The 25,168-nt window shown below is 40.4% G+C and overlaps 1 protein-coding gene across 7 annotated transcripts in view; it reads left to right on the forward strand.

Annotated features, from left to right (window-relative positions):
• The first annotated feature begins 1,381 nt into the window (after positions 1-1,381).
• The window catches only part of SENP5 (SUMO specific peptidase 5), a 73,191-nt gene continuing 49,404 nt past the window's right edge, over positions 1,382-25,168 (forward strand). For 2 of the 7 annotated variants that reach the window (XM_036018285.1, XM_036018284.1), the window contains exons 1-2: positions 1,419-1,596; positions 22,102-23,642. In XM_036018285.1, the coding sequence (XP_035874178.1) occupies positions 22,133-23,642 (1,510 nt within the window). In that variant the 5' untranslated portion in view covers positions 1,419-1,596; positions 22,102-22,132. Of the gene's footprint in view, positions 1,597-22,101; positions 23,643-25,168 lie in introns of all 7 variants that reach the window. The other 5 variants (XM_028505259.2, XM_028505260.2, XM_028505261.2 and 2 more) reach the window with 5 other exon arrangements.

Consider the following 25,168-nt stretch of genomic DNA (forward strand, 5'->3'; position numbering starts at 1 on the left):
TGGAGCACCCCCTTCTGGGGATCTGGCCCCTAACCCAGGATGTGCCCTGACTGGGAATCAAACCTTTGATTCACAGGCCGGCACGCTACCCACTGAGTCACACCAGCCAGGTCCCCCTGTTAGTTTTTAATTACCTTATTTCAACAGGGTTAGTTTACAAACTAAAACAATGTAAGATACAAAAACTACACAATTTTGGGAAAATGGCAGGCTTCTGCCTCAGAGCTTATCCTCACTAGGACACCCAAAGAATAGCTCTGCCACCGTCTACCAGGCCAGCCCGATCCTAGCTTGTATCCACTGATTCTTCTCCCATCCAAAATCCGTCCAAATTACTGTCCTTTGGGAAATGCAGGCAGCTGCAGCATGATCATCCAGGCATACTTGAGGAAGCGAGCCCAAAAGCCAGTGTCTGCCCTTTTTTTATTTTAAATCTTCTGGCCCATAAGTCCATATGCTCTGGAGCTTTCAGCCTCTCAGCCAATCCTGTCCTAGGCTGTTTACTTCAGGTAACCTCCTCCTACAGCCCCTCTCTACTCCTCCCTAGTGAACTGATCAGATGTGTCAGAATATTTCCCAAATTGAATTTATTTTCCACCAGAAATTGGCTGTAATGTTTTCTAGCTGTCATAATATTGCATTATAACTATTTGTCCCTTTCCCCACAAGTAGGCGGAAGGCTTACAAAGGACTACTTCATGTTTACATTTTAAAAATGTTGAATGAGTAGTATTTCGACACATCAGGCTGATGCCACTTTCCTCTCTCAATCAGAAAGAAAATGAGATTTACAGCACAGAGTTAGCACTTGTAGGTCAGTCACTAGTTTTTCCCAGGGTTACTACAGTGAGTATATCCAAGTTCTTCCCTCCGTGGTAAGTGTTCTCAAATTCAGTTAAGGAAAGGCGGGGCACAGATAAAGTGGTTCAATACAATACCACTTATCTGGTATGGTACCACAGGGTAAGGTTACCATTGGAGAACAGGAGAAGAAAAGCCTGGGTCAGAGCATCCAGAGCAGGAGCGAGATTTTTGGTGTTTAGCAAAAGCGGTTAGTGGAGGGAGGAGAGGCTGTACAGTAGTAGTGGTCGACCCTAGCCTTTTGAAAGTAAAAATTTCAGAGAGGTCTGAAGTATCAAAGCCACTTTGCAAAGCCTCTGGAATTCCTAGATCACAGTTTCTACAAGTCCTCAACGTGTAGGGAAGGAGGCGCGAAAGAAGCCCAACCAGTCGGAGCGTAGCGCACTAGCCAGAAGTCCAGGGAAGGGGGGCTAGGGGGGAGAGGGGCAAGCTCGCAGCAGGAAGTGGAAGGCGGAGCCACGCCCCTAGCGCTGGGCGTCGCTAGCATTCCCGCCCCTCGGCACGCAGCGCAGGCGGGGCTGAGGCGGAAGGGCACGGAAGGAGGTGACGACGTAAGTGAGCGCCGGCTTCAGCAGGAGCTCCAAAGAAAGCTCCGCGGCCGTGGCCGCTCAGAGCAGGCCAGGCATCTCTCGCTGACGGGGCTTTTCCTTGGAGCGGGCGAAGGCAGGGCCGCAGTGCGAGCTGCCGCAGTATCTGGGCCTACGGTGAGGCAGGTGAGGGCAGTGAAGGACGGAGGTAAGCAGGAGTCCGGCTGTCAGTTCAGCCGAATGTCTTATAGATCCGGCTTCCTGGCCATTCCTGCTCCAGTGCGCGCCAGCTCAGCACCCTGGCCTGGAGGCCTCCAGCGCTGCCCTCCTCCCACGTCCGCACTGGAGGCAGCGGATTTCTCCCGGGGCCGCTTCTGTACCTTTCTGGGGCGGGAAGGGAGCTCGTTCCCAGGGGACCGCTGTCTTCCCCTCTTTCTTTCCAGTTCGAGCTGTAGGACGCAGAAGTAGAGAAAACTAGCGCCGCCACGGCCTCTCCTTCTGAAGCCAGGGAAAGCGTTGAGAGAATTGCTGTTAGGGGAACTTCAGCCCCTGCCGTCTTGGAAGTCAAGGATTTTTATTTGTTCGGACAGTTCTGCTTCCTTCTGCCCTTTGGTTTCTTCCTCTCACTCCTGGGACCCTGTTCTAGTGAATGGGTATGGCACAATTGAGCATTAGGGTGGTGGGAGACCTGATTTTCTGTTTGGTAGGAAGTATCAACCCCAGTGCCACTGTATGCTCACGCCATTGGGAGAGGACGGATGTGGGAAGGGTTTTCAATTTAGAGCTTGAAGAGCTGAGTTGAAATCCTAGCTTGCCATTTGGTAGTAATTTTAATCTCGTGCTAGGCACTTCGACGTGTAAAGTGGAGTTTTTTTAATACCTATATAAATTAGTAAGGAGAATTCAACGAAATGAAGAACTTTAAATTAATCATGAGATGTTTTGGGAATCTAGTTAAACTCGGTTTAAGAATATTCGGGACACTAAATGGTAGGTTCCTAATTATGTCTTTTGTCCAGAATAACTAAGCTTAGTATGGAGAGGTGTGCCAAAGAAGATGCTAGGATCTTGTGTAACCACACAAGTTTCTGTTTTGGGTAGGCCAGCATTAGGAAGAAATCAGTCTCCTAACCACCCAGATGGTTCATGCTTTATTGGTAGAACATTATTAGTATATGAGGAATGACCCAAATTACTTTTGTTCCTTACTAAAAATAACTTGAGGAGAAAACCTAGGAGGGGTTTCATGTACACCTTGGCCCACTTTAGAAGGAATTCTTTGCACCTATTTCTGAGGACCCCTTTGCTCTGCCTCCAAAACATTTCATGTTAGTTTGAAAATGTGCAGAGGCCTTGGCCAGTGGCTCAGTTGGTCACAGCATTGTATAACAAGAGGTTGCAGGTTCAATCCCCTGTGGGGGCATGTAGGGGAGGCAACAAATTGATGTTTCTCTCTCTTTCTCTCCCTTCCTCTCCCTTCCTCTCCTCCCTCTCTCCCTTCCCTCCCTCTTTTCCTTTCTCTCTATAATCAATGAACATATCCTTGGGTGAGGATTTTTAAAAAAATATTTGTAGAGGGTAACTACAGGAACTTGAATCCTTTTGAGTGGGTGAGCCTGATGAGATGCTTTTCTCTGTATTAGAGAGAGAAGAACATTCACCACTGTGAAATTTAATAGAACCTAAGTTAGAGAAGTGTTTGGGGAAGAGGGTTGGGAGACCGAGTCAGTGTTTTGAATGAGTGGCCCCTGTTATATTTGCTAGACATGTTAAGGATGCTTTCTTTACCTCAGTAGAATGTAATATTGGCTGCTGTGCAGTATGTTAACCAAGTGCTATTATATTCAGTTCTTTTGACACAGAATTGTCAGTTTGGAATTTTTTTTTTAAATATTTTATTTATTTATTTTTAGAGAGGGAAGGGAGGGAGATAGAGAGAGAAACATCAATGTGCGGTTGCCGGGGGTCATGGCCTGCAACCCAGGAATGTACCCTGGCTGGGAATCGAACCTGGGACACTTTGGTTCCTAGCCCGTGCTCAATCCACTGAGCTACTCCAGCCAGGGCTAGTTTGGAATTTTTAAGTCATGGATAAGAAAGGGACCTTGAGGGTCATTGATAGAATGGTTCTAAAATCTGGCTCAGCATCAGAAGCAGTTGGGGAGTTAAAGCCAAACCCCAGATGCCTGGATGCTACCTCAGAGGATGTGAAGAGGGACCTGGCTATTTTAAAAAGCCTCTCAGGTGACTCATGGTATGCAAACACAGATGTAGATCAGGTTCACATTTTATTTATAAACATACTCAAAGATGAGTGTTATGCCCAAGTAATTTGTTGCCTTCTTAATTTTTTAAATTTATTGATTATGCTCTTACAGTTGTCCCAGTTTTTTCTCCCCTTTAGTCCTCTCCGCCCTGCACCCCCTCTTCCACCAGCATTCCCCTACCTTAGCTCATGTTCATGGGTTGTACATATAAGTTTTTTGGCTTCTACATTTCTTATACTATTCTTACTCCTGCCCCCTCCCCCCGTCTATTTTGTACTTACCATTTATGCTACTTAGTCCCTGACCTTTTCTCCCATTCCCCTCATCCCCTTCCTTGCTGATAACCCTCCATGTGATCTCCATTTCTGTGATTCTGTTGCTGTTCTTGTTGTTTGCTAGTTTGTTTTTTGTTTTGTTTTGTTTTGTTTTTTTAGGTTCAGTTTATAGTTGAGTTTGTTGTCATTTTACTGTTCATATTTTTGATCATCTATTTCTTAGATAAGTCCCTTTAACATTTCATATAATAAGGGCTTGGTGATGATGAACTCCTTTAACTTGACCTTACCTGGGAAGCACTTTATCTGCCCTTCCATTCTAAATGATAGCTCTGCTGAATAGAATAATCTTGCATGTAGGTCCTTGCCCTTCATGACTTGGAAAACTTCTTTCCAACCCCTTCTTGCCTATAAGGTTTCTTTTGAGAAATCAGCTGACACTCTTATGGGAACTCCTTTGTAGGTAACTATCTCCGTTTCTCTTACTACTTTTAAGATTCTCTCCTTATCTTTAATCTTGGGTAACTTAATTATGATGTTCACTGGTGTGTGCTTCCTTAGGTCCAACTTCTTTAGGACTCTCTGAGCTTACTGGACTTCCTGGAAGTCTGTTTCCTTTGCCAGACTGGGGAAGTTCTCCTTCATTATTTGTCCAAATAAGTTTTCAATTTCTTGCTCTTCCTCTTCTCCTTCTGGCACCCCTATGATTCTGATGTTGGGATGTTTGAAGTTGTCCCAGAGGTTCCTAAGCCTCTCTTCATTTTTTTGAATTCTTGTTTCTTTCTGTTCTGGTTGAATGTTTATTTCTTCCTTCTGATCCAAACTGTTGATCTGAGTCCTATTTTTCTTTCCTTCACTGTTGGTTCCCTTTATTTCGCTTTTCATAGTCTTCACTTTTTCTATTTTGTGACCATACTTAACAAAATCTGTGAGCATCCTGACTACCAGTGTTTTGAACTCTGCATCTGATAGGTTGGCTATCTTTTCATTGTTTAGTTCTATTTTTTCTGGAGCTTTGATCTGTTCTTTCATTTGGGTCTTTTTTTTAAGTCTTGGAGGACCTGTCACATAGTAAGGGGCGGGGCCTTAGGTATTCACCAAAGTGGGGCAACCCATTTGTCTGTGTTGTGCCTCAGTATGTGGGGGAGGGGTGAGGGAGGGGTTGGAGAGGGAACAATGCGGCCTGCTCAGCTCTCTGTCAACTTTCAGTCACTTCTACTACCCACAAGCAAGTTGGACCCTTGTGGTGCTGATTCCCAGGTGGGTGGACTTGTGTACATTCTAGGACCCTGTGGGTCTTTCCAACAAACTCTCCTGTGAGGCTGGCAGTTTCTCCCACTGCCTCAACCTCCACAGGTTTTTTTAGTCAGAGGTTTTGAGGCTTTATTTCCCCTCACTGGAACCCTAGGTTGTGAGGTCTGTTGTGTTCCCATGTTGTTCCTCTCGGTTTACCTGCTCTGCCTGCTGCAGTCTTGCCGGGAGTCCTCTCTACCCCTACCTCCTGCTCATCTCCACCCCCCCTGCCATTCTGGATGAATGTTTCTTTAACTCCTTGGATGTCAGAATTCCGTACAGTTCGATTTTTCTGTCATTTCTGGTGGTTTTTTGTTTTTAAATTTGTTGTTGACTTTCTTTTGGTTGTGTGAGGAGGCACTGTGTATCGACCTATGTCTCCTTCTTGGCCAGAAGTCCTTAATTTTTTTCTTTATAACTTTCCTTAACAAATGATCTTACTTGAATCAATAGTACTATTTCAGGTTTTGTGGTGCCTTGAGCCCAGAAGTTAAAAACAAGTTATTTAAGCCCTCGGCAGTGTGGCTCAGTTGGTTGGGTGTCTCCTGCAAACTGTAAGGTCGTGGGTTCAATTCCCACTCAGGACACATGCCTGGTTTGCAGGTTAGGTCCCCCAGCTAGGGTTGGGGCATGTACAGGAGGCAGCTGATCAGTGTTTCTCACATCATTGTTTCTCTTACTCTCTTTTTCCCTCTCTTCCCCTCTCTCTAAAATCAATAAAAGAAAAAGAAAACAAGTTAAGTTAGTATGTGTAATTTTTTAAAGATTTTATTTATTCTTAGAATGGAAGGGGGAGAGAGAGAGAGAGAGAAAGAAAGAGAGAAAGAGAAAGATCAATGTGAGAGATACATCATTTGGTTGTCTCTTGCACGCCCCCAACTGGGGAACCTGGGCTGCAACCCAGGCATGTTCCCTGGCTAGGAATTGAACCAGCAACCTTTTGGTCATGGGCCTGCATTAATTCACTGAGCCACACCAGTGAGGGCAGAATGTGTAGCTGTTTTTATATCTTTCTATGCATTTAGACTCCCTAATACTCTTTGATGAAGTAAAATTTATATTAAAATTTCTTAGTAAATGTTGCTTAGGTTTGTTTGTTGGTAGAATAATGTAAAGATTAAATATCACTAGCCCTGGCTGGCGTAGCTCAGTGGATTGAGCGTGGGCTGGGAACCAAAGTGTCCCAGGTTCGATTCCCAGCCAGGGTACATCCTGGGTTGCAGGCCAGAACCCCCAGCAACCGCACATTGATGTTTCTCTCTCTCTCTCTCTATCTCCCTCCCTTCCCTCTCTAAAAATAAATAAATAAAATCTTAAAAAAAAAAAAAAGAAATGGAAAACCATTGATTAATGGATTATGGATATAGTTTAAAAAAAAAGATTAAATATCACTTTATAAATCACTTTTTTAGTAGGCTTTTGTGCCAAGCCTTCATAAATCATGAAAGAATACAACTTAAGAATATTTTTTTTTTTGTATTGGCTTATTGTAAGCCTAGTGCTATACACAGGCTTTCCCCCTCCATTCTAGTGTGCCTGGCCACTTAACTTTGTATCACTAACTAGTTTGAGAACTGCTCTATATTGCCTTATAAACACCTGATTTAACTAAAGGTTTTCAGTATTTGCTTGAAGCTTGTCTTTACATTTTTAGTTTATTTTTCTCTTTTTGGTTAAGTTATACTGTGCTACTGATTTAAAGAATTTGGTAGATGCCTAGAAAGCATTAGCTGATGAGGTGGTAATAGTGCTTTTTGTATTTTTCTTACTCATTATAGTGAAAATGTCATGACTTTTTTTGGGGGGGTGTTAATATTTTAAGAATTATTAAGGTAATAGGCCATCAGGCACACACATAGACACATGTTAGGGTGAATGTCCCTTTCAGATAAATGTATTCAGCCCTCAAATAATTCTTTGATAACCTTCTCATTGCTCCAGTAAATCTGTGTATGTAATTCTATGTTAGTAGTAAAGTCAGAAATGGACTGTACATCAGAAATCCTCCAAAGGAAGATGCTGAATTATTTTCTTTGTGAAAATGACCCAGTTTATAGCATGTTAATTTCCTACAACCAGATGACAAAGGGCATTCTAAATTCACTGATTAAAAAAGCTGTATTGCCCTGACTGGTGTGGCTCAGTTGGTTGAGTGTTGTCCCCCAAAGCGAAGGGTCGGAGGCTTGATTTCTGGTCCTGGCACATGCCTGGGTTGCAGTTTATCCCCACTCACGTCTTGTGTGAGAGGCAACTGATTGATAGTTCTCTCCCTCTCTTTCTCCCTCCCTCTCTCTCTAAAAATAAATAAATAAATAAATAAATAAAATCTTAAATTTAAAAAGCTGTGTTAACAGATAGGTAGTCTGTGAATTCAGATGCAGATGAAAAACAAGTTGCTGAGTCTCTAAAATTTTTATTTTTGTCAGTTTGAAGTATCTTAATTCTAAACTTTGAAAAATTGTTGTTTCAGATTCTGATAGAGTGAACTTTTTAAGTAGAGGCATTTAAGAAGAAAAGGTAAATAATGAACCGAGGGTCACAATTTTATTTTTTATTATTTTTTAAGATTTTATTTATTTATTTTTAGAGAGAGGGGAAGGAAAGGAAAGGGGAAAGAAGCATCAGTGTGTGGTGGCCTCTCACATGCCTCCTACTGGGGATATGGCTGCAACCCAGGCATGTGCCCTGACTGGGAATCGAACTGGCATCCTGTTGGTTTGCAGGCCCGTGCTCAATCCACTGAGTTACCCCAGCCAGGGCCCTAGGGGTCACAATTTTCATCTAAACTGATATCACAAATTTAACACAGAAACAAAGGCAGGGAGTATCTTGTAAGGATTGAAGACCCAGTGAAAAGTGGAATTTAGAAGTCCACTTTTCAGTGGTACTTGAGGCAGTCTTCTGTTTGTAAGGACTTGAGACCAAAATTGGATGCTTAATCCACTTTATATCTGATAGCTAAATGTGAAAAACGTATTATTAGTAGGTACCATAAATGTGTAAATCTCCAATTCTCTTTTTGGATTTCTTTAAAAGATTTTTATTTATTTATTTTTAGAGAGGTAAGGGAGGGAGAAAGAGAGAGAACCATCAATGTGCGGTTGCTGGGGGCCATGGCCTGCAACCCAGGCATGTGCCTTGACTGGGAATCAAACCTGCGATGCTTTGGTTCGTAGCCCGAGCTCAATCCACTGAGCTATGCCAGCCGGGGTTCTTTTTGGATTTTTTAAAAAAATGTATTAGTTTTAGAGAAATAAAGAAACACCGATTTGTTGTTTCTTATTTATGCATTCATTGGCAGATTCTTGTGTATACCCTGACTGGGGATCAAACCCACAACTTTGGGGTATCAGGACAGATGCTTAAGCAACTGAGCTACCCAGCTAGGGTCTCCAAAGTTACTTTAGCTAATTCTTTTCTGGTCTACTCCTTTTAGTGTGGTTATGGTATTTATTTGTAATACATTTAGTTTCATTTATTTCCTGTAATTCATGTTAGATTCTTCCTGCATTCTGGTTGATTTTAATTATTTATTTTTACAGTATTTGAGGCATTAACGTGGTTCTAAAAGTCAGAACTTTACAGAAAGGCATACTCAGAGAAGTTCCACTCCCCTCTCATCCCTTCCACCATTTTCTTAGTCCTCATTTTTTTCACCTCATGCCATATAGTAACTATTCTCGTTAATTTCTGGTTTATCCTTCCCATGATTTGATTTTTATTTCAGTTTGTCTTTGGAGGGGGCACAAAAGAGCAGATCCATGTGTATTTTCTTATTTTTTCTTTTATGAAAGGTGGTTGTATAGTAAAGAATTTAACTTTGTCCAAAAAAGAGCCTCCTTTCCTTGCCTTCTGCTGTGCCTGATTAGAGAGTATTTGCTTCAGGGCCTTGGGTCACTGATAGTCTAACAGTATGATTTAGGATGGGGCTGACCATGTCAGAAAAACCAGTATGATTTAGAATGATTGACTTTAGTATCTGTGGATTTCCAGTGGACTGAAGACTGAGCTCAGTCTTGTGGGCAATCAATTATGTCTATAAACCCCAATAAAAACTCTGGATATCAAGGGTCTTGTGAATTTTCCTGGCTAACAATGCTCTGTGCATATTGTCATACACTAATGCTGGGAGTGTAAAGCTGTCCTGGCTCCAAGGGGAGAAAAACCCCCAGCAGCTCTGCATTTTTTACTTCTGTACTCTGTCCTGTATGCTTTTTCACTTGGCTGATCTTAGTCCATGTTCTTCAACTGTTATAAACCGTAACTATGAATATTAGTTTTCAATGTGTTCTTTTTCACTTTTTTCAATTTTTATTTTATAATTATAGTTAATAGACAATATTACATTAGTTTTAGGTACACAACATAGTGATTACAAAGTGATCACCCTGATAAATCTAGTACCCATCTGATACCATACATAGTTATTACAATATTATTGACTATATTCGCTATGCTATACTAAACAACCCTGTGGCAGTTTTGTAACTACCAATTTGTACCTTTTTAAAAAGATTTTTAAAGTATATTTTTAGAGGGGAAGGGAAGGAGAAAGGGGGAGAGAAGCACCAATGTGTGGTTGCCTCTCACATGTCCCCAACTGGGGACCTGGCCTGCAACCCAGGCATGTACCCTGACTGGGAATCAAACTGGAGACCTTTTGGTTTGCAGCCGCCACTCAATCCACTGAGCCATACTAGGCAGGGCCAATTTGTACGTCTTAATCTTGTTCCCCTTTTCACTCATTTTCCTAGCATCCCTCCCATTGGGCAACCATCATAATGTTCTTTCTATGTGTGAGTTTGTTTCTGTTTTCTTGGTTCATTTTGCTTTTCAGATTCTACATAGAAGTGAAATCATATTGTATTTGTTTTTCTCTGACTTGTTTCACTTAGCATTCTAGATCTATCTGTATTGTCACAAGTGGCAAGATTTTATTCTTTCTTACAGCTAAGTAATATGCCTAAGTAATATTTCATTGTATATATGCACCACCAGTTCTTTATCTGTTCACCTATTGATGGACACTTAGGTTGCTTCCTTATCTTAGCTATTGTAAGTAATGCTGCAATGAACATATGGATGCATATGTCTTTTTGAATTAGTGTTTTGGGTTTCTTTGGATACATATCAGAAGTGGAATTTCTGGGACTGTCTTTGTCTCCTTTTATAACCTTCGCTTTAAAGTTTGTTTTGTCTGGTGTAATTATTCTTTATACTTTTCTTTTTTCATTTCCATTTAACATGAAGCTCAGAGTGAGTGAGTCCTTCAGTGAGTAAGTCTGCGTGCAGGCCCTTCAAGGGGAATGCCTGGGACTTCAGAAGCCCTCTGTTTCACTCAGTCCCAATCTCCACTGGTTTTCACTTGCCAGAAGTTATGGGAATTTCTCTTTCCAGCCCTGGAACCCTGGGCTGGGGAGCCTGATGTGGGTTTGGGACCCCTTGCTCCTCAGGGTGGACCTCTGCAATGATGATATCCCTCCTGATTTATTTATTGATTGATTGATTTTAGAGAGAGAAGAAGGGAGAGTGAAAAAAATATCAATTTGTTCCACTTATTCACACACTCATTGGTTAACTTCCATTTGTGCCCTGACCAGGGATTGAACCCACAACCCCAGCACGTCAGGATGACACTCCAACCAGCCAAGCTACCAGGCCAGGGTGACGCAGACCCCGCCTTGTGGGGTGCATGGCGTTGTGGCTGAGACAAGACAGATTCATATGGACTGCAGAGTCCTGTGGAGGAAAAGGGATGGCACAGCCACTCTCTCAAGAGGAAAGTGCGCTGACCCTTGCCTTGACAGACTTTTATTGTTTTTTCTGGGCACACTGCATTAAGGCTGGTCCTTATTTACTATGCACAGGTTTGCTTTAGGTGGTTATCTTTTACAGAAAACAAAGGAGAAGATGTTGCTAATTACATCACAGAAGAAGGATATTTGCAAATGCAAAGGGAAAAGTGGTTGAACTGGTTACACTCTTCCTTGGAAGGTTTACCATAGATTTTAGGAAGTTACTTTAAAGATATGCAGTAAACGTTTGCTGCCTCAATTGAGGGTGAGGGATTTTTAGCAAAAAGCAAGTCTCAAAGCAGCCTAGGTACAATGCAGGCCTGATTCCCCATGGGTGAACCTATCCATGGGCATGGGTCCTGTTTACTGGACCTTGCTTTCCACTGGCCTGTATGAGTGGGAGCTGGGCCCACGTCATGCAGAACAGTCTCTTATACCAGGGTACTCCTGATTTTTTTTTTTAATTTGGTTTTTAATCCCTTGTGATTTTTTAAAAAGACTGTATTATTTTTTTTTAGAGGTGGTGGGAAGGGAGGAAGAGAGGGAGAGAAACATTGATGTGGGAGCTTCTTGCACACCCCCAACCAGAGGCCTGGCCCACAATCCAGGCATGTGCCCTGCCCGGGAATTGAACCTGTGACCCTTCAGTTCACAGTCTGGTGTTCAACCTACTGAGTTACACCAGCCAGGGCATCCCTCCTGATTTTTAACTGTTCCATGTGCATGTGGGACCTGCCTGTTCTGGGTCTGCCCCTCCTACAAGTCCCCATGTGGCTGCTTTTGTATATCCTTAGTAGGACTGCTGTTCAGTTCAACTTCAGGAAGTTCTCAGTGATGATTGTTCTGTAATTGTAATTTTGATGTGGTCATGGGAGTAGTTGAGCATGGCATTTACATACTGCCTTTATTTTTTATTTTTTTAAAATTACAGTTTGCATTCAGTATTATTTTGTAGTTTAGGTGTACAGCATAGTGACTGGACAATCACATACTTTACAAAGTGGTTCCCCCCAGTATTTCACATATCTATCTACCTGGCACTATATATAGTTATTACTGGGTTGGCCAAAAAGCTCATCTGTTTTTTTCTATAAGATGGCTCTAGTAGTGCTTAGTTGTCTTTAATTTCATTCAAAACAATTTTGTTAGATTGTATTGTGATAGCCGGATAGTAAGATAGTATTGTCATATCAGTGTGCATTTAAAAAAGAACTTATCAAAACTGGTGAAATTTTGTATAGCCATTTTAATATTGAAGATGGAAGAAACTAGGCAACATCTTCAGCATATTATGCTTTATTATTTCAAGAAAAGAAAAACAATGAAATGCAAAAAAAGACTTGTGCAGTGTATAGAGAAGGTGCTGTGGCTGATAGAACATGCCAGAAGTGGTTTGTGAAGATTTGTGCTACAGGTTTCAGGCTGGATGATGCTCCACAGTCGGGTAGGCCAGTTGAAGTTGATAATAATCAAATCAAGACATTAATTGAGAACAATCAATGTTATACCACAGGAGATAGTCAACATACTCAAAATATCCAAGTCAATAAAGTTATTGGTGAAAATGAATAATGTGTCTTTTTATTTTATGGGAAAAACTAAATGGACTTTTTAGCCAATTCAGGATTTTGGAAATTAACATCTTATCAGATGTATCGTTGGCAAATATGTTCTCCTATACAGTGGGTTCCCTTTTCATTTTGTTGGTGATTGCTTTTGCAGTTTGATTGCTTTTTGTTTGATGTAGTCTCATTTGTTTATTTTTTTTCTTTTGTTTCCCTTGCTCTAGGAGATATATCATCAAAATATTGCTATAATTAAATGTCTTGAGATTTTACTATGTTTTCTTCTATGATTTTTACAGTTTTGTGACACATTTAAGTATTTTATCCATTTTGAGTTTATTCTTGTGTGTAGTGTAAGTTGGTTGTCTAATTTATTTTTTTGCTTGTGTCTGTCTGGTTTTCCCAATACTATTTATTGAAAAGACTGTGTTTACTCTGTTGTATGCTCTTGCCTCCTTTATCAAATATTAATTGGCCACAAAGGTGTGGGTTCTCTGTTTGGTTCTGTTGATCTATATGCCTGTTCTTTTATGCCAGTACCAGGCTGTTTTGATTACAATAGTCTTGTAGTATAGTTTGTTATCAGATAGTATGATGCCTCCAATTTTGTTCTTTCTTCATATTGCTTAGGCTGCTTGGGGCCTTTTTTGGTTCTATATAAATAATGGAATATTTGTGCTAGATCTGTGAGATTTGCCATGGTATTTTAGTAGGAATTGCATTGAATCTAAAGATTGCTTTGGGTAGTTTGAACATTTTAATGATGTTAATTCTTCTAGTCCATGAATGTGGTATAAGCATCCACTTATTTGTATCTACCTCAGTTTCTTTCTTCAATGTCCTGTAATTTTCTGAGTACACATTTTTTACATCCTTGGTTAAAATCTTTTCCAGGTACCTTATTTTTTTGTTGTTGTTTTTGCTATACTAAATGAGATTGCTTTCTTAGTTTCCCATTTTGATAGTTTATTGTGGGTGTATAAAAATGCCACCGATTTCTGAATATTAATTTTGTATTCTGCCACTATGCTGAATTCATATATTAGATCTACTATTTTTCTGTGGATTCTTTAGAGTTTTCTATGTACAGTATCATGTCATCTGTGAATAATCACAGCTTTACTTCCCCCTTTCCAATTGGATGCCTTTTATTTCTTATCTGGTTGCTGTAGGACTTTCAGTATCATGTTGAATAAGAATGGTAAAAGCAGACATCCCTGTCTTGTTCTTTCTTGTAGTTTTTTCCCATTGAGTATGATGCTGGCTGTGGATTTTTCATATATGGCCTTTATTATGTTGAGGTATGATCTCTTTGCTCCCACTTTGCTGAGAGTTTTTATCATAAATGGGTGCTGATTTTTATCAAATGTTCTTTCTGTATCTATTGATAGGATCATGTGATTTTTATCTTTCATTTTGATTAGGTGATGTATTACATTTATTGATTTGCAAATATTGTACCAAGCTTGCATCCCCACAACAATACCACTTGATCATGGTGTATGACCTTTTTAATGAATTAGTGGATCCCATTTGCTAATATTTTTTGAGGATTTTAGCATCTATGTTCCTCAGGGATATTGGCCTATAACTTTCTTTCTTTGTAGTGCTTTGTAACTAAAATCTGGTTTTGGAACTAGGATAATGCTGGCCTTATAAAATGAACTTGGAAGTCTTCCCTCCGCTTGAATTTTTTCAAATTCAATTCAGTTTGAGAAGGATAGGTATTTTTTGAATTATTGGTAAAATTTGCCTGCGAAGCCATCTGGTTTAGGACTTTTGTTTGCTGGGAGTTTTGTTTTTTTTTAATTACTGCTTCATTTTCATTTGTAATTGTTCTATTCAGGTTTACTAATTCTTCCTGATTCAGTTTTGGAAGGTTATATGTTTCTAGGAATTTATCCATTTTGCCCAGGTTGTCCAGTTGGTTTGCATACTTTCTAACAATCCTTTCTCTCTTTTTTTGTGATGCCATTCTCCTCTTTCATTTTTGTTTTTTTATTTATTTTTGTCCTGATTACTGGTTAAAAGTTTGTCTATCCTTTCAAAGAACCAGCTCTTGATTTCAACAAATCTTTTGTACAGTGTGTGTGGTGTGGTTTTATATATTTATTTATTTTTTGTCTCTATGTTGTTTAATTTCCTTCCTTTTTACTTTGGGCTTTGTTTGTTGTTCTTTTTCTAGTGCTTTTAGGTGTAGGGTTAGATTGAAATTTTGTTCTTGCTTATTGAGGTAGGCCTGTAATGCTATGAACTTTCCTCTCAGGACTGCTTTATCTGTGTCCTGTAGATTTTGGGTTGTCGTGTGTTCATTTTCATTGTTTCCAGGTATTTTTAAATTTCTTCCTTTATCTCATTGTTAACCCATTCATTGTTTAATAACGTGCTATTTAGCTTCCATGTGTTTGAACATTCCAGTTTTTAAAAACATTGTAATTGGTTTCTAGTTTCATGACATTGTGATATGAGAAGATGGTTGATATGATTTCAGTACTTCTAAATTTGTTAAGACTTATTCTGTGTCCTCACATGTGGTTATCTTTGAGAATGTTCCATGCACCCTTGAGAAGAATGTATATTCTGCTATTTTGGGATGAAATGTTCTGTAAATATCTATTGGAACCATCCAGTCTAGTGTGTGATTTAAGGTTGCTGTTGCCTTATTGATTTTTTTGTCTGGAGTATCTATCCATTGTTGACAGTGGAGTATTAAAACTCCCTAGTATGACTGTATTTCTGTCAATGTCTCTCTTCAAGTCCACCAAGATTTCTATATGTATATAGGTGCTCCTATATTGGGTTGCATATATGTTTATAGAGGTTATATGCTCTTGTTGGATCGATCTGTTAGTATGTGGTGACCTTCTTTGTCTATTGTTGAGGCCTTTTTTTTTTTTAAGTCCATTTTGTCAGATGCAAGTATTGTTACCTCAGCTTTCTTTTTTGTTTCTATTTGCATGGAATATTTTTTTCACCCCTTTACTTTCAGTCTATGTATCTTTTGTTCTGAGGTGGGTGTCTTGTTGACAGCATATATATGGGTTATATTTTCATATCCATTCAGCTACCTGTCTTTTGATTAGAACATTTAATCCATTTACCTTTAAGGTTATTGATAAATATTTATTGCCTTTTAAAAAATATCTATGTTCCTCTATCTCTTTTCTTTTTAAAGCAGTCCCTTTAACATTTTTTTCAATATTGGTTTGGTGGTGATGAACTCTTTTAGGTTTTTTTGTTTTGTTTTTTTTTTGTCTGGGAAACTCTTTATTTCACCTTCAATTTTAAATGGTAGCCTTGCTGGACAGAGTAGTGTTGGTTGCAGGTTCTTGCTTTTCATCACTGTGAATACTTCATGCCAGTCCCTTCTGGCCTGTTGTGTTTCTGTTGAGAAATCAGTGGACAGCCTTATGGGAACTCCCTTGTAGGTAACTGACTATCTCTCTTGCTGCCTTTAAGGTTCTCTCTTTGTCTTTAAACTTGCTATTTTAATTATGATGTGTCTCTGTGTAGGTCTCTTTGATTGGGAGACTCTGTGCTTCCTGACGTTGTGTGACTTTCTCCTTCACCAGGTTATGGTAGTTTTCTGCCATTATTTCATCAACAGGTTCTCTGTTCCTTGCTTACCCTTCTCTCCTCCTGGTATACCTATGATGTGGATGTTGCTGTACTTCATATCATCCTAGAGGTCCCTTACACTTTTCTAATTTTTTGAAATTCTCTTTTCCTTCAGATACTCTTCTTGGGTACTTACTGTTGTTTTGTCCTCTAAATCACTGATTCAGTACTTTGCTTCATCTAACCGTCTGTGATTCCTTCTAGTGTATTCTTCATTTCTGACTGGTTCTTTTTTATGGTTTGCATGTCCTTTTTAATGCTTACTATCTCTTTGTTTAAGGTCTTACTGAGATCATTTGTTCTTCTTCTAAGGCCCTTGAGCATCCTTATAGCCATTGTTTTAAACTCTGCACCTGGTATTTTGGTTGCTTCCATTTCATCTAATTCTTTTTCTGGGGATTTCTCTTGTTCCTTTATTTGGGACATATTTCTTTGTCTCCTCATTTTTTTTCTGTGTATTAGGTAGATCTGCTGTGACTTCCAAACTTGTTATGATGGTTTTCTGGTGAAGGTGTCTTGCTGGGTTCTGTGGCACAAATCATCTACATTACCTGAGCTCTGTTTCTTGTGAGTTATGTGCACCTCCTGTTGTAGTTGAGTCTCGAATGCTGTTGGCCCTTTCATGGGTGGAATTAACCCTTCAGGCTGGTTGACTATCAGGGTAAACCTCGACCACTGTGTATGAGGCTTTGCAGGGGCTGCCCTCTGAGGTAGAATTGTTCCCAGCAATACTTGCTGGTACCTGCTGGAATTCCCCTTTGGGTACACTGCTTGAGTGGCTAGTTGGGTCAAGCTCTGGTATATTCTGAAGCCCTCCACTTGGTGTTGGTTCTGGGTCCACTTGGGTTAGGTTTAATTACAAGTCGCTGTCAGACATGGTGTATAAATGGCTTTGAGCTACTTGTCTGGAGCTACCACACTGTTCATTGTTTGTATCTGTATCTACTGGAGGGGCCAATCTGTGTAAAAGAGTCAGCTTCTTCCACCTTAGGGCTGGGGGCAGAACTATTAAAATAACTGAGGCTCCCTTAGGCCCGCCTCTACCTGAGGTTGCCTGGTCTTCCAGAGCTTCCAAAGAAAAACTGTATGATGAGCCCAGTTAGCTGCAATCCACAGTCTTTTCCACATATTGGGAACTCACTAGAGTGGAGGAACCAGGGTTGGAAGAACAGGGCCAGTGTGTATCTTACTTGGTGATCATGCAGTCAGGTATTCAGGTGTGGAGAAAGTGGCTTTTGCTTCAAAGCCAAATTACTCAATCTCTGCCTGAGTCGCCAACTCTAGTTTCCCCTGGAGGGGTTCACTGCAGGTTCAGTTTGGTTGCAGATACCTGTCCCCTCTATAGGAGCAATCTCATTTGCCCGAGGTTCAGGGGGATAGATCAAAAGTGTCTCCTGTTGTGGATGATGCTGGCCCAGCTAGCATGAGGGGCCTAAGCAGTTCATCCTAGTTCCAGACAAAGGTCTTCGAAGGTCTCACACTTTGGATACCCCAGCTCTGAGCCACTCTCCCTTACCCACTGTAGAACCGCAGACAGTGCGTCTGGGTGTTGGGGTTTGGCAGGGCTAATTGAAACAGTGTCCTGTTAGGGGTTGTGCCTACAAGCCTGTAGCATGGAGTGGGTGGTGAGGGAAAGCTACCCTTTCCCTTCCAGGGGTAGCTTGGGTTAAACTGACAGGGGAAACTGGATTTGTGGAAACTACTCACAATGTAGCCACACAGCTCAGCACTCCTCCAGCTGGTTCCCAGACCAAAGCTTTCCTGAGAGACACTGTCTGAAAATCCCAGCCCTCTGGTCCCCCTGCATCACTGCAGCCAAATTCCTCAGGACTGGGCCAGAAGTCCCTGTGTGGCTGCACTCAGCAGCAAGGGGGGGGGGGGGGGCAAGTGATTTGACAGGTGGTAGAGGCTGGCCCTCTTTCCAAAGTCACATGGTTCAGTTACCATCTGGGTCTCCGACAGAAGCCTTCCCAGAACAAAGAAGCCCCTTAAAGTCACTGTTGGGTGTAGCCTGCAAACCCTTCCACCAGAGCTGAGGACAGCAGTGTGGCCTTGCCAGCACTTGGAATCTGGATTGTGCATTCCCCAGGCTAGTGCTGTAACACTAGTAGTGCTCTTCCCTGTGAGGGTGTGGTTTGGGTCTCTCAGGGAGACCAAATCCCCACTGATCTTTACTACCAGATACTATTCAGGCTCCCTTCCCATCTCTGTTGCTCTGATTTGGGGATTCCTTCGTGGGGGTGAGATCCTGTGCTCCCAGGGGGAGGGAGTTTTGCAGCCACAGTATCCCTCCAGCATTTCAGCCTCTACTGCACCTTAGTGCAGAGCTGTCCCTTTCCATGTCAACACCTCTCTTACCAGTTTGTATGTGGCTTTTTCTGTAAGACCTTGGTGGTTACATTGCAGTTCAGCTAGTGTTCTGTTGGTTATTCAGGTCAGTTGCTCTGTAATTTAGCTGTAAATCAGATATGGGGCCAAGAGCAGGTAGGAGTTGCTTCCACCTACTCTGCAGCCATCTTGGAATTCTTGAACATCTCTTCTTTAAAAATATTTATTTATTTATTTATTTATTTATTTATTTATTTATTTTTTAGAGTGGAAAGGAGAGAGGAAGAGAGGAAGATAAACTGATGTGCGAGAGACACAATTGGTTGCCTCTCACATGCTCCCCAACTATATACCAAACCCACAACCTAGGCATGTATCCTGATCAGGAATCAAACAGGTGACCTTTAACTTTGTGGAATGATGCCCAACCAACTGAGCCACACCGTTTAGGGCTCGCACATCTTTTCTTATGAATAAGGATTATTTAAAAATCTTTTTGTGAATTGTCTTCTCATGTCTTTTCTTCCATTTTCCCATTAGGCTTTTTGTTCTTTATTCCTCAGTCTAAGAGTTCATTGTATTAGGGATATTAGCTCTTTATTTTCTATTGAGTTTTTCATTTTTGCTATTTAATTTCCAAGGCCCCTTTATGGTTTATGATTATTAACTTAAAAATTCTGCCCCAATAAAAATGACAAGTTTCTGTGCCTGTAAAAACAATAACATTCTATTCTTTTTTTCCTAGTGGATTTCTTTTACTTCTTTTAGGACTGTTAGGTTTTTTTTCTTCCCTTTTGTCACTTTTTTATTGTGGTAAAATATACATAACAAAATTTACCATTTTAATCATTTTTAGGTGTACAGTGCAGTGGCATTAACTACATTTACATTGTTGTGCAGCCATCACTACCATTTATCTTCAGAACTTTTTTCATCTTCCCAAACTGAACTCTGTACCCACTACACAGTAACTCACCTTCCCTCCCCTCAGTTTTTTAGAGTTGACTTCTCCATATAAGTTTTTGCTTTTATCTCTTTGGTCTACTTTTGGTTCACTAGAAGTCTGGTGATTCTTGGTTATTCTGTCATTTTAAAGAAAGACTACTAAGAAGTTGCTTGGAGACTCTGAGCATGTGACGAGACTTCTTAAATTTGGAATGAACTACGGGCTATACTGCACCATTTTGTGGGGGGAATGTCTGTGTAAATAGATTTTCTTGTGGACTAACCAGATTCTCTAGAGAAGAATCTTCCAATCTTCTGCTTGAGTGGATAAGACAGATTACCCAGGGTCTGGGAGACAAATGGGAAAGTGTGTGTGGGGGTCTTGTATGTATTTAACATATAATCCTATCTTCAAATTATGCCTGGGATTCCCATCTTCATAGCTTCTATTTTACCCTTTCTGAAGGATAAACTAATGTTAAGTAGGGGTAGGGCAGTTACCTGCTGTATGGAGTTGAGGAGGAGTTTGGGGTCTCATTGCTTTTTTTTTTAAAGATTTTTTAAAATTTATTTTTAGAGAGAGGGTAAGTGAGGGAGAAAGAGAGGGAGAGAAACATCTATGTGCGAGAGAAACATTGATCTGTTGCCTCTCTCATGCCCCCAACCAGGAATGTGGCCTGCAACCCAGACATGTGCCCTGACCAGGAATCCAACCTGCGTCCCTTTGGTTCACAGGCCTACTCTCAATCCACTTAGCTACACCAGCCAGGGCTGCTTCTTTTGTTTTTTTTAACTTAATCTTTATCTTATTTTTTCCATTACAATTTAGTCCCCTTATACCCCTCTTCCCCCAGCAGTCACTGCTTCTTAAACTTTGGACTACATTGTGCAGGGGTGTCCAACCTTTCAGTGTCTCTGGGCCATGCTGGAAGAAGAGTTGTCTTGGGCCACACAGTAAATACACCAGCGAACACTAATGAAAACTGATGAGCAAAAAGAAGATTTTAAGTAAATTCACAATTTTGTGTTGGGCTGCATTCATAGCCATCCTGGGCTATGTGCAACCTGCAGGCTGTGGGTTGGACACCCCTGCTAGAGTGATCGTTCAGGCCTGTTTAGCTGAGGCATCCCAAAATATCAATATCTGTTGATATTTTCTCTTTGAATGATATTTTCTCCCCTGGGAAGAAGGATTATACCCTTGGGGTGTAAATCTTTCTGGGAACCAAGTAGCAAAAGAAGTTAGGGGAGGAATTCACTATGTAAACTTATTTAATATTCTCCTATTGTACCCCTGCCCTTTGATATGCATGGTGTGCTTAAATGTCCTGGGTCATCCTCCCCGAAACTTTGGTTACCTGCTAGGGTAGGGGAAGGGATATTAGGGTCTGTTTTTATTCAGACTTTGAATCAGTCCCTCCTTTTTCCCTTCCTCTCATACTTTGACCTTCATAGGTATTATTACTTCCAATTCTTAAGCCTTTCTAAGGTCCTGTAGCTTGTTTTTTGGTTTCCCCTACTACTGGCTTAGTTTCTGCTCTTTTGGCTTACTAATTCTGTTAATTCTCATTCACCTACTTTTCTTCTTTAAACTTTTATTTTCTTTGTTGTTGAGTGTTTTTGCCTTTTTAAAAACTCCATTTTGCCCTGGCTGGCATAGTTCAATGGATTGAGCATGGGCTGCAAACCAAAGCATTGTAGGTTCGATTCCCAGTCAGGGCACATGCCTGGGTTTCGGGCCAGGTCCCCAGTGGGGGGCGTGTGATGTTTCTCTGATGGGATGCCCTTTTTAAAAAATACATAGTTATTTTTTAGAGAGAGGGGAAGGGAGGGAGAGAGGGAGAGAAATGATTTGAGAGAGAAATATCAATCAATCACCTCTCACATGTGCCCCAGCTGGAGATTAAATCTGCAACCTAGGCATGTACCCTTACTGGGAATTGAAGCAGTGACCTTTCACTTTGTGGGACAGTGGAACAAATGGAATCAGTCTTTCTGTTTTGTTTTTTTTTTTATTATTATTATTTATTTATTTTTGGGAGAAAGAAGGAGAGAAACATTGATCGGTTGCTTCTTGCATGCCCCTAACTAGGGATCTGGCCCGCAACCCAGGCATGTGACCTGATGGGGAATCAAACCAGCCATCTTTCAGTTTTCAGGCTAGTGCTCTGAGCCACACCAGCCAGGGCTGGAATTAGTCTTAATTGGTATCTGGTCCCCTCACCCCTCCCATGCTTCATTTTATAAATGAGAGCACAGAAGTTGGGTGACTCCATATAAAGTCACTTAACATATGAGAAACAGGGCCAATACTCAGAAATTCTATCCTGACTCACTGCCCTTGTCTATTCCATCAGAAGCTGAATATTGGGAAATGATTCTTGAAACTTATCATAAGCAGGTACAGCAAACAGGGTCATACTAGAGCACTCACGTCTTCCCCCCTCAACTTTCATTGTGGGGAATACCTTGAATATTAGGATTTCATTATTTCTGATAGTCTTAAGTTGAACTTCCTGTGCTCTTTTTTTTTTTTTTTTCAATTTTCCAACTTACGTTTCTGTGAGTATGTATTTATGACCTCATTTTTAGGATAGAAATGTAACTTTTCTTTTTCTTCTTTATAGCTACATCCAGATCTCATTATGCATCAGAAAAATGAAAAAACAGAGGAAAATTCTATGGAGGAAAGGAATCCACTTAGCCTTTTCTGAGAAGTGGAACACTGGATTTGGAGGCTTTAAGAAGTTCTACTTTCACCAGCACTTGTGCATTCTGAAAGCGAAGTTGGGAAGGCTAATTACTTGGAGCAGGCAGTTGAGGCATTTCCAGTGCAGAAAGAAGGCCCTTCAAATCCAGAAAACATGGATCCAAGATGAACCCTTTTTTGCTAAGGCAAAATTGAATGTGGCTGCTGAAAATGTTAACACTTTTTCATCTAAGGTGAAAAGAAAAGGCACTAAACACTTTGTTTCCTCCTCGAGGACCCTCCTGAAACTCCAAGCAGAGAAGCTGCTGTCATCAACAAAGAACTCTGACCATGAATACCATGGAGAAAAAAGTCTCTTGAAGGCAGTTGCTGACTTGTCAGCAAATAATGTTTTAGGTCAGGCCATTGGTCACAGACCTAGGACAGAACTGCAAGCTTCTGACTTTCCCATGACGTTTAATGGGGAGAGTCAAAGTTCAATTGAGAGTGGTACCGTTGTGGTCACTTTGAGCAAGCATAAGAGAAAGCGCTTTTGTTATGGCTACTACCAAGGGCTGGAGCATCACAGGAATGGGGGACCCCTGACTGCAAAAAAGTTCCAACTTAACCAACAAAGAAGAGTAAAAGTATCTCCATTTATGATGTATGAGAAATTACCCATGATTAGGTTTCGGTACAGGATTCTCAGATCCCAGCACTTCAGAACAAAAAGCAAAATTTGCAAGTTAAAAAAAGCCCAGCAGAGCTGGATGCAGGTCCCTGGGGACCATCAAGAGACCCTTAGGGAGAACGGTGAGGGTGGCAGTTGCAACCCGTTCTCTTCCCCAGAACTTAAAGACCCTTCTTGTCAGCATCAACCGTGCTTCCCAGATATGGACAGCAGTGCTGTGGTGAAGGGAAAGAACTCTCATATGCCTGATGGCTGCACTAAAGGAAGCCCTTTTTTGGGCAAGGAGCTTAGTTTAGGTGAAGCGTTTCCTGACCAACAGAATGGCAGTGCCACTTACACCTGGGACCAGTCACCCTGTTCCTCTCCTAAGTGGGAGTTTCCAGAGCTGATTCATGACATCTCCTTACCAGACCATCATTCTAGTAATGTGTTTATCTCAGAAACCGACAGAGAAGCTATGACTCTGGATCAAGAAAATCGGACAAGTACTCTCAAAGATGACAGGGTAAAATTGTCATTGTCTGGGGTAGATCAATCTGTAAGTAGTATAGATGGGCCTGTGTCCGAAGAGCCTGTTCAGAAAGAGAGCTCATGCCAAATGGATGAGGATGGATCCCTCAAGCAGAACATTCTTAGTTCTAAGTTGCTGGACCACCCTTATTGTAAAAGTCCACTGGAGGCTCCTTTGACATGTAGCAGACTCAAACTAGAAAGTCAAGTGGGAAGTGGGAAGACCACTCAGAAAACATCTCCAGTGGATGATGAACAGCTGTCAATCTGCCTTTCTGGTATGCACTCTTCCTTTATTCTCCCCCAATCTACAGCCCACACTTGACATTTCCTTTCTAGGAGGGTGTTTTTTCTCTTTTATACATAGGTTTCCCTTTAAGCAGTTAGACATTTTTCCTGAAATCTTTTATATTACTGTATCATATAGATGTCCCATAGTTTATTTAGTTCTTGGTTAATAGACTTATGTCGCTTCCAGTTGTTTTTGTTTATAAACAACGGTGCACTGAAACTAATTCTTTATACTTAGGCAGTTGTTTCTGTAAGTTAAATTCCTACTGATAGAATTAGTGGAGGAGGAATAATTACACTTAAAATTTTAAGAGAATTGTTAAATTGTCCTCCAGGAAGTTGAATCAGTTTACACTTGTTAAACTTTGCCAGTCTTACAAATCCTGAGGGGTTTTTTTTTGTTTTAATTTGAGAATTTAAGTTTAAAGTTTGAACATTTTTTCTATGTTGGCCATTTTTTACTTGTATATAATTTTCCTTGGCCTATTTTTCTATTGGGTTAAAGATGTTACATTCAGTTTTAATTATAAATGTTATGAGTTTTAAGTTTTTTTTCTCCCAAAAGGTAAAAGCTCAGTACCTGACTTTGTGTATGACATTTTTGCTTAACAGAAAATTTCAGTTCTTACATTGTAAAATTTATCTGTCTTTACTTGATGACTTCAAGTTACTACATCACATTTAAAAGTCCGGTTGTCTAAATCCACCCCATAAAGTAAGTTGGCATAAACATTTCTAGAAGACAATATGGTAACATCAATCTTTGACTAATTCCCCTTCTTAAAATTTATCCAAGATATAAGAGTGCAAATATATTTGTACAGAGACATTACTTACAACAACCAAAACAAATGTTTCTGTGGAAGTATAAATTATGGCACATCCAAGCAATAGTATACTATGAAGGTGTTAAGGAATAAATTTGATCTACATTTTGATATTGAAAACTGTCTATATAAAGTGAAAAAAGCAAGTTGTAAAACGGAATGATGTCATTTTGTTAATGATACATATGCATATACATAGGATGAGTTATATGTATATATGTGTCCACATATATTTGTTTAGGACATACCTGGACAGATATATCAAATTGTTATGAAAGCTTTTTTCTGGGAGTTAGGAGAGTTCCTTCTTATTAGTTTAAACAATTCTGAACACTTCGTTTGCCCAATCATTAAATGTGTATAAAAAGCACCCCCCAACAAAATACAAACTACAGAGTCCTATCAAATTTTAAAAACCTTTTTCTGTTGTTTATACTGTCCTAGAAGAAAGACAGATTTCCCTACTATGAGGTTAGTAGAAGAACTATGATACATATACCTCAAATAGTTAGAATTTACCCACAAATACCATTTAACTTACACGTATAGATGTAGCACTTGAAAAACAATTGATAAATTGAATATGGCATACACACCAGCCAGGGCTCCATTTCTTTTTGTGGCACAATATTCCATTGTATAGATATACCAAATTTTATTTATCTGTTCATCAGTTTGTAAACATT

Source organism: Phyllostomus discolor, chromosome 2 (genome assembly GCF_004126475.2).
Source record: "Phyllostomus discolor isolate MPI-MPIP mPhyDis1 chromosome 2, mPhyDis1.pri.v3, whole genome shotgun sequence".
Classification (NCBI taxonomy): domain Eukaryota; kingdom Metazoa; phylum Chordata; class Mammalia; order Chiroptera; family Phyllostomidae; genus Phyllostomus; species Phyllostomus discolor.